Source organism: Prosopis cineraria, unplaced genomic scaffold (genome assembly GCF_029017545.1).
Source record: "Prosopis cineraria cultivar Desert tree isolate PC_DT_omini unplaced genomic scaffold, ASM2901754v1 PC11, whole genome shotgun sequence".
Classification (NCBI taxonomy): domain Eukaryota; kingdom Viridiplantae; phylum Streptophyta; class Magnoliopsida; order Fabales; family Fabaceae; genus Prosopis; species Prosopis cineraria.
This window is the reverse complement of record NW_026555342.1, coordinates 18,129,281-18,138,560: the sequence shown is the minus strand read 5'-3', so window position 1 is coordinate 18,138,560 and position 9,280 is coordinate 18,129,281. Positions and strand designations below refer to the sequence as shown.

At 39.1% G+C, this 9,280-nt stretch overlaps 1 protein-coding gene across 1 annotated transcript; it reads left to right on the top strand.

Annotated features, from left to right (window-relative positions):
- Positions 1–4,614: 4,614 nt before the first annotated feature.
- Positions 4,615–8,758, top strand: LOC129285837 (peroxisome biogenesis protein 7). Its single transcript, XM_054921764.1, has one exon. The coding sequence runs from the start codon at positions 4,841–4,843 to the stop codon at positions 5,795–5,797; it is 957 nt and encodes a 318-aa protein (XP_054777739.1). The 5' UTR covers positions 4,615–4,840; the 3' UTR covers positions 5,798–8,758.
- The last annotated feature ends 522 nt before the right edge of the window (positions 8,759–9,280 follow it).

The following is a 9,280-nucleotide window of genomic DNA, read 5'->3' as shown; positions in this document are numbered from 1 at the left end:
AGCTCGACCCAGAATGCATTCTTCAGACTTTTAGACACTTTTAGAGCTTGGTTGTGCTAGGGTTTGGGCATTGGAAGAGTTGGAATCAAGAGATTGAAGCTTTGAAGACATTTAGAGCTCATTTTTTTTGGTTTTTCTATTCCTCTTCCCTTTCCTCTCTTGTAATCTGAAATGGGTCCACTTATTTTGTATATTGGTAGCTTGTGGATGATTATGAGTAGCTAAACCCTTTGTTCTAGGATTATTTGGAACCCTTGTATGGATTAACACTATATTTCTCCTCTCTTTTTGTGATTAATGATATATATGTGTTTATTTTACTCTTTCCTTAATGCTTCTACTTGATTGGCCACCATTTAGATGTTGGGTTCACTTAATTGATGCTTGAGAGGGCTAGGTTGAGTGTAGAACTTGAGTAAAATTGTGTAAAAACTTGATATTTGCATGTTGAATGGATGGTTTTGCTAGTAAGATAGAGATATACTTGCTAGCCTTACATAGCCATATTAGGGTTGGTGTTTGAAATTGAGTTTTATTAATTGTAACAAGAGATTGTGCAATCAATTTAACTAAACACTTGTTCATGACTTGAGAGAGCTTGTCCAAGTATTTTTAAAACCCTAGGTTAGCACTTATTTTCATTAAAAGCATTTATGAGAGGAGGTAATTTTGGTGTTATGAAATGCAAGGGGGACAATTAATCCTAGGTCCTAAATTGTGTTAGAAGTTTGTGAATTACTCACTTTTCTTTATTTTCTAGTGTTAGTTTCATTTGAAAAATCATTTTCACCTAACTTTTTGTAGCTCAACTTGATCGAATTTATTTAGTCTTTTGCTTAATCATTGTTTTTGAACAAATCCTTGAGGGAACGATACTTTACTTTCATTATATTACTTGCTACGACCCGTGCACTTGCGGTGAGCAACAGGCTGTGGTAGACAGAATAACTCCTTAACCTTCATCACATTCTGCTACCTCCTGGGCCACCTCTTGAGCAACTTGAACTGGGTCTATGGGTATTGGCATAGGAGTGGCAACGGCTTGGAAAGGGATCATTTAGAGATTGGGGTACTGGGTCTCCTTCTCCCTTTGTTGAATCGGACTTACTTTGCCATCATCGGAGTCTACTGACAAGATCATCTTCCGTTGGCACTTATATGTGTGCCTCTCCTTTTAAGGTGTAGGGCCAATCTGGAGGGGGTAGAGGCAGGTTGGTCAAGCAGCGGGGGCGTCGTCTTCTTTCTCCTCTTAGCCTCAGGAGAGAGAGACAGAGCTCGCTTCCTCTTGTCTGGAATATCTCCTCAGTTAGGATGACTGGAAGAACTCTTCTTGGTCCTGAACTTTTTAGAGATTGGAGGAACAAAAATTTAGGAGGAAGCGTCGTCTTACTCCATCCTCTAGACCACGGTCCTCATGGAAGGGGCTGTCGAGGTCTTGGAAATGGCGAGGGCATCAATGTTGTCCCTTAAAAAGGTCACCAGCGCATGGGACTGTGTCCAATCACGGCCTACACAAAACAAGACAGGTTTAATCTTAGAAAACAAAATGAAAAGGATAAAACCAAGACAGATACGAAGGAAATACTTATTGGTATGGCTCTTTATTATGCGCCTGAAGCGCTAGGGCTACCATTTGTTAAAGCGAAGACAGGCATCTTTATCTACAAGTTCTACCTTACACTGCCTCTGGGTGGTAAGTGGGATGGCTATCTGATTAATAGCCTCCCAGCCCAATAGCTCCACGCTAATTTGGGAGGACAGGCCCTGTGAGATACACTGGCTCAGTCTAAATTGGCCCGCCACCAGTTGAGGATGATAAGACTCCAAGTATACTTTAAGAGACTTGGAGGAAGAGCCAGATGGCAGCTATATCTTTCGGGGAGTGGTGGCTGAGAGGAAGACCTCGTCCCTTAGAGGGTTGGTGGGCTTGTTCTTCTTCTCTACCATATACTTGTACCAGGTGGGAAGGCGATGGTTAGGGATGTTGAGAGCTTTTAAGGTCCTCCTAAAGGACCAGCTTTACTGACAGAAAAACTCAAAGAAATTCTTCAACTCTACCAGCGGATGACTACCTAAGAGACAAGTGAAGGGTTGGTTGGCACAGGAATCATTCGGGAAGGGCTCCTGTCGAAGGTTGGGGAAGTAAGCCATCATCTACAGCTTTAAAAACCAGACAGGCCCATGAAATTTGTTGAAGGGCTTCTTAAGCAGCGACTCCCTCATGCTGTCAAAGAGATGACATAAGAACATAGTCCCCAAGGCTATTTAGTTGCCACAAAGTAGGGACTGGGCGATCCTTAAATGCAAATGCACGGGCTTCCCTCCCCCTGGGGCTAGGATCCATTGACTTAGTAGGATCCAGATGAATACCAGGTGCTCCATGGTAGTGACAGGCTCGGAGGCTGGCTTTTCAGAGAACAGTTCCATAATCTTTACATAAGAGCTCGCGTTTGTGATGCTATTCTCTAAATCAGCAGGAAGAGTGGTATAGGAGTCGTGCTTCTCGAGGATTGCATAGAAGTTCTCCTCCTCGGTGATAGGTATCCCTAGGAACATGAAGACGTCCCATAGCATAAGGGATATCGGGCTGAGCTTAAAGATGAAAGTATTGCAACTCGAAGCCCAAAAGCTGAGGAGAGCCGTCAGAAGGTCCATGGGGACGTCAACATCAGCTAGAGACAATTGAATCAGGTCGTATAGACCCATCTCCTTCCACTGAGGTGCATGATCTAACTTCAAACGCTTCACCTAGTTGACCTAAGCACGAGGGGACTGGGGCCAGTTCTTGAGCTTTTTGCAAGATGACTCGAGGAAGGGCAAAGTTGTCTGGGCTAAAACCAGATTGTGAAGAGAGGTCAGTGGCCATGGATTCGACTGCGTAGGGGCATTGACGTCAGATAGGTCGGGAGAAATTGTCAAGTACCCAACGTCGCTTTTATTGGAGATTTGGAAACTCTAAGGCGAAGTGCTAGACAAAAAAAAAAGCACAATTAGAGCACTTTTTAATAAAATAGAAGGGCTAGACACGAGAAGCGAGAAACTTACTAGAAAGCCACTGATTCGTGGAATGACAAACCCTCCTGAAAAGAAATGAACGAGAATTAGGATAGGAAACCAGTCTAATGGAAAAAAGGATTTTTCCAGACCACGAAATACATACTGTCACAAGCCCGCCTAATTAGTTCACCGAGTTTCGGATAGTTGCCAGAGAATCTAGTAGACTACCAGTGGAAGTAAAAGAAGGTGCAGTGGCAGAAGAAGCAGATGAAGCCATTTAAGAATTAAGGTAGGAAAACTTTTAGTAGACTGAAGACTTGAAGTTTAAGAAACGGCAAAGAAAGCAAGAGAAGTGACCAGAGTCAGGAAACAAGTTTATATTGGCAGAGGGCGCTCAGAAATGAAGCAACATTTTGATTTTTTCAAACGTGCCATGTGGCTTATGTTACTAGCCATTGGCACGCAGGGGGCAATGTTTGGGCTAAATATGAAACGTCGTTCAAATAGGTCACAAGGCTAGTTGAGCTAAATAATTGAAACGTCAGGCCCAATATAAACTAAAGAGGCCAGCCCCGAAACTCAATAAAGTCCACCACAAATAAACATGCCGAAATCTCATCAGCTTCAAATATTAGACTATTGGCACGAAGACACAATCCTAAGTGATGCCAAAATCGACGCCTAAGTAGTTCGGTGAAACATGCTGTTTTTCAAAATGGAGAGACCATGCCATAAGTTTCACGAGATTCTTGATTCTTCGGTAAAACGTGCCAAGTCTCACAGAAAAGGCTTCTGCTATCAGACATTATAAATAGAAAGAAGAAAAACAGAGAAATCCAGTCAATACTCGATCAAGACTCGCATAATTTATATTTACTAGCCCTTTTTAGTTCTTAGTTTTTTAGTCTGTAATTTTCAAATACTTCAATAAAATTACACACTTATTCTATCAAAGCCTACTATCTTTTTACATCCGAACAAACTGTGGTAAGGGAACTCGGGACCCTTTCGTAGTCTATTGAGACCTAACATTTCTGGTACGCCTGATATTTGTTGTTCAACCACGAACGAAGATATATTATATTGTTTTTAAAAGTTAAGGAGGAATATTGTACTAAAAATAAATTTAGATCTTCGACGCTTCTAGATATATAATTTAAAAGCTAATTTACTCTTTTATCCTATATAATGCATAGAGCATTTAAAGTAGTTGGAATTTAAATAATACCATTTTTTTCATAAGTTTTCTTTTCCATTTTATCTACCATTAATTTATATATCTTTAGAAAAATGGAATCAGAATTTGTTCAGATGTTTTAAGTATTTTCAAAGGCATTTTGAAGAAAATATGATACTAAAAAACCTTTCAAATTGTGCCTTGTTTTTTAACTCTTCAATAGTGACAAATTAATTTGACTAAAATAATTATATGTTTCATTATGCACATGACAACACGAAGCTGCCTAATGTAACTATAGTCTTTTCAGCGGAAAGGATAATTAAGTTATTTTAATTAATGTATCAATTAATAATGAAAACACATTTTTTGTCATGAATATTGTAATGATTTTTTCAAATAATATAAATAACATTTTTTGAGGGGAAAACCGAAGAGCCGTCTGCCTTATCCTTGGAAGGGTGAAGCCTCCATTGCTTTCACATCTTCTTCCTTACTCTGACGTGCCAGCAGCTTCCAGTCTTCAAGCAAGCGGTAATCGCCAAACAGATTGAACGCAGAGTCACAATTCACAAATAAGGGATTCTTCAATTTTAATCTCACTTTCCTTCTAATCAAATCCACACATTCTAATTGCTTCTGCGGCGGCAGCACCACTGCGCAGCCATGCCCCTGTTCAAAACTCCGTTCAACGGTTACTCCGTCAAGTTCAGTCCTTTCTACGAGAACCGCGTCGCCGTCGCCACCGCCCAGAACTTCGGCATCCTCGGAAATGGTCGCATTCACGTCCTTGACCTCTCGCCAAATCCCGGCATGCCCATCTCTGAGATGGCAGCCTACGACACAGCTGACGGCGTGTACGACGTTGCTTGGTCGGAATCTCACGATTCGCTCCTCGTTGCTGCCATAGCCGATGGTTCCGTCAAGCTCTATGACCTCGCTCTCCCACCTACATCCAATCCCATTCGTTCCTTTCACGAGCATACACGAGAAGTCCACTCCGCCGATTACAATCCAGTGCGACGCGATTCCTTCTTGACTTCGTCTTGGGACGATACTGTTAAGCTCTGGACTATGGATCGACCTACTAGTGTAAGAACCTTCAAAGAGCACGCTTACTGTGTCTATTCCTCGGTTTGGAACCCTCGACACAGTGATGTTTTTGCTTCTGCTTCTGGGGATTGTACGGTGCGGATCTGGGATGTGCGGGAACCAGGTTCGACCATGATACTTCCGGCTCACGAATTCGAGATTCTGGCTTGTGATTGGAACAAGTATGATGATTGTATTCTGGCGACGGCTTCGGTGGATAAATCAATCAAGGTGTGGGATGTCAGGAACTCCCGTGTTCCGATTACGGTGCTGAATGGGCATGGCTATGCGGTGAGGAGAATAAAGTTCTCGCCTCATATGCGGAATTTGATGGTTTCTTGTTCGTATGACATGACAGTGTGCATGTGGGATTTCATGGTGGAGGATGCACTTGTGAGTAGATATGATCATCATACTGAGTTTGCCGTTGGTGTGGATATGAGCGTGCTTGTTGAGGGGCTTATGGCGAGTACAGGATGGGATGAGCTTGTTTATGTGTGGCAGCATGGAACAGACCCGAGAGCGCCTTGAAGGGAAGCATTCTTTCGTTTTGTTTAGTTTAGTTCCATTTTCTTTTCTACTACCTGATTTTCATTTCTCATGTTAGAGTTTCATAGTTGTGAAATTTTAGTACACACTTTGGCATTAAAGTGGGTCTCATCTTATGTTGTTTCTGTTCTTAAGAGGAACAAGCATGCTTCCCTTTCGCTGGTCATGAGGAATGATATATGTTGAGTAATGTCTTGTATCTTAATCTATGTACCTTCGGCGTACTTGCTGCCTTCCTTCAATGAAAGGAATAATTAAGTTGCTACAATTGTTTTGTACAGAACTACTTATAATTGAATAATAGGCTTTATAAGTTTTAACTTTTATCAGGTTTACTCACAATTTCATTATTGTTCTGATCTAGCTTATAAGAGTAAAATGTTCAGAAGCTCTTTGTCCTATGTTCACTAGCTAATGCTGCTGAAAGCTCATATCAACTAAATTGTTGATGACTAACTGCTGATGCTGAATCTAAATTTTTTTATTATCACTGACTTATTTCAAATTTGGAGCCGAACCATTTTCACATCATGGCCACTTGGTACAGAATAATTGCTGCGTGCTTGTAAGTAAGCCGTGTAGCTTTATTCTTCAGGAATTAGTGAATAGGTAGATCTTCTAAGTTAATATCCTTATACTTGGCCCTAGAACAGTTTTAACGTGAGGCATTTTATACCATCATTAAAAGGATAGAGAAATTTGTTATGCACGCTCGTGCATAATCTGCCCCTAGGGAGATTTTTTACACCATGCCATCTGCCATGGAATATCAATTCTTACCTTTTTTCATGCCGGGTAAATGTTAATTATGTAGAATAAACAAGAACAATAATATCCTCCTAAATTAAAACCGTTTCCTACCTCAATAGGATGGAAATTTGGTATTTTCTTGTTTAGGTTTGACTAAATTCTCTAATTTACCCTCTACCTCAATACGCCTACCTGCTATTTTTCTAATTGGAGAAGGGAGTTCTCTCTCTGAAATCGATTTCCTTGTGTTTGATTTTATTGGTTAATTTAGGTGCGGGAGCTTTAGCATACAAGCATTGGGTAGTTGTAAATGTCACATATGTATTATGTCCCACATTGGGTGGCCTTCCTGACTTAAGATAGCATTTATACCGATTGGGTTTGGGTTTCCTCTTTTCAAGTGCTAACATGGTGCTTTTAGAGCCAACCATAGAGAAAGTGATCAATGAAGAATATAGAGTTGTAAATGCCGGCTCTGGAAGGTTTATTGTCTAATTTTTACCTCCAAATCATTTCTATTTTGCAACTTGTTAAAAAGATGCAGTGGGAACAGGTTTTAATTTGTTGGAGTCCAAGACGAACTTGATTCTTTTCACCTGATTTGTAGCTAGCTTTAAATTTCTCCCCGTTCTTAAATTGTCCCACATATGGTAAAGCTTAGATGTTGGGAAGATCCTATTACCCTCTGACCTTAATGCCGGCAGCCATGGAAGGCACCTTAAAGCTAAGCACAGACAAATGTTGACCTTGCTAAAATAAGAAAGCAACATTGAGAAATATATATATTGTGAGAGATTTTTGCAAGGCAGTGAGCATGATCTTATTCCAACAAAATAAAGTTTTTGTTTGGAAATTCCATTCTTCCTGTGTCGTTCCTTCATTTCCTCTTTCCATCTATCTTTAATCTCAACCTCTCACTTCAAGAATCATTGTGAGTGCCACCGCAAGAGTTTCCCTTGCCATCGGTTGTCTTTTTCCAGTTAGCCTCCTTTCTTGCTTTCTCTGTTCTGTCTCTGTGATAATTCTACTGGTTGATTTTCAGTTTAACTGTTACAGAAGTAAAGCAAAGTGAGAGACTACTGTTCCAAAATATGTATTTAGGCTGAAATTGCATGAATAGTAATTGAATTCTACTATCCTTCTTGTCAACGACAATGGTCTTTGTCTAGAGTGTTGATTTATCCTATTCATCTTTCTTAGTATTGTATTCAGTTCATAATTTGTCTTGCTGTTTCTGTGACCTGAACGTTAACTAAATTTATCAGTCGTCGATGCCACAGTGAAATCCCATTTTAACACAATAAAGCAAGTGGAAAATGACAATGACATCATGACTGTTCTGTTCTGTATGCTATATTACCAAATCTAAATCTTTTCTTTAACATACTTTATGGCTGTTCTGGGTGCCACATTGCTAAATCTAAATCTTTTCTTTGCTATATTTTATAGTTGCTCTGTTTCAAGAGGGGTAGAGGAAGGCCTAAGAGAACACTCTTAGAAGTTGTTGAACGCGATCTCTTAATTAATAATATTCCTAAAAGCTTGATAAATGATAGAGCACAATGGCGTCTTGCAATCCATGTAGCCGACCCCACCTAGTGGGATAAAGGCTTGTTGTTGTTGTTGTTGTTGTTGCTCTGTTTTCAGTCAGAGTTAGAGCTACTGAGTAGGATGTTGTTAATTGTTGGTTAATGCTACTACGATGTTTATTAGTAAGATTGTAAGAAAGAAATGATAGTTAATTTAATAACTATCATTTTTTTCTTATAAATAATATCAGAGTATTACTTTTGGTTGATGATACTTCCATGGTAGTCCCTGAAGTAAGTGAAAAAGGCATGTGTCCAACAATGAGATGGGTCTGAACTGTTACTACATCATAGGTTTTACTTTAGTTCCGAGGATCAGAAATGTAATTAGAATCGCTATGAATAGAACTGATCTAGGTGCTGATTGGTTCTGGCATTTTTTTTTTTCAGGAACATAACTATGTTTAGTCTTGCCGTGATCCAGTCCTATATGAAGAACAAGGAATTTGGATAAAGTTCATTTGAATTCCAAAATTATTATTCACTTCAGGGAAACTATATTAGTCTCTGGTTTTACAATGGCAGTGTTGGTAAATTTTTATCACTTTCATTTGCATCAGAGGTCCTGGTTTCTGTTGCTACATTGATCAAGTTGGTGCCATCATGTTCTCTCTTCAACAATGGGAAGTTTACTATTATTTTTTGTAGAAAAAATATTTTAACGAAAAGAAATGAGAATAACACGAAAATGTAGTCATGGGGATTTTATGCCGTAGTTTGAGTATAAATCTTTTAAAGCATAATTCAATTGAAGTGAAAAAAAAAGAACAAGATGATACGTGACTCACCTCTATTTTTGGAGATATTTCATAAGCGAATTTCAATACTATTTATTATTTTATCTAAATGTCAAAATTCTACCAGGTATTTTTAAAATTTGAAAGGTTCCTTGTGGTTGCTACATACTTTCTAACAAAAAAGAAAATAATCCAGTCAACATATCAATTTACCAAAATATGCAATAAAAGTTATAACAGAAACAAAGGAACTATACCGATGTTCCTTAAAATTGAATAATAAATCCAATATTTTGCAAAATCAACTAGTTCGTTTGATTTGATCGTAGGTAAAAATTTAACTGAATCTATAAACACATCTAAATATATGTTGACTGAATAAACATGAT

Excerpts from the sequence above, each read along its gene's own strand:
- LOC129285837 (XM_054921764.1), top strand. The coding sequence starts at position 4,841 with ATGCCCCTGTTCAAAACTCCGTTCAACGGTTACTCCGTCAAGTTCAGT.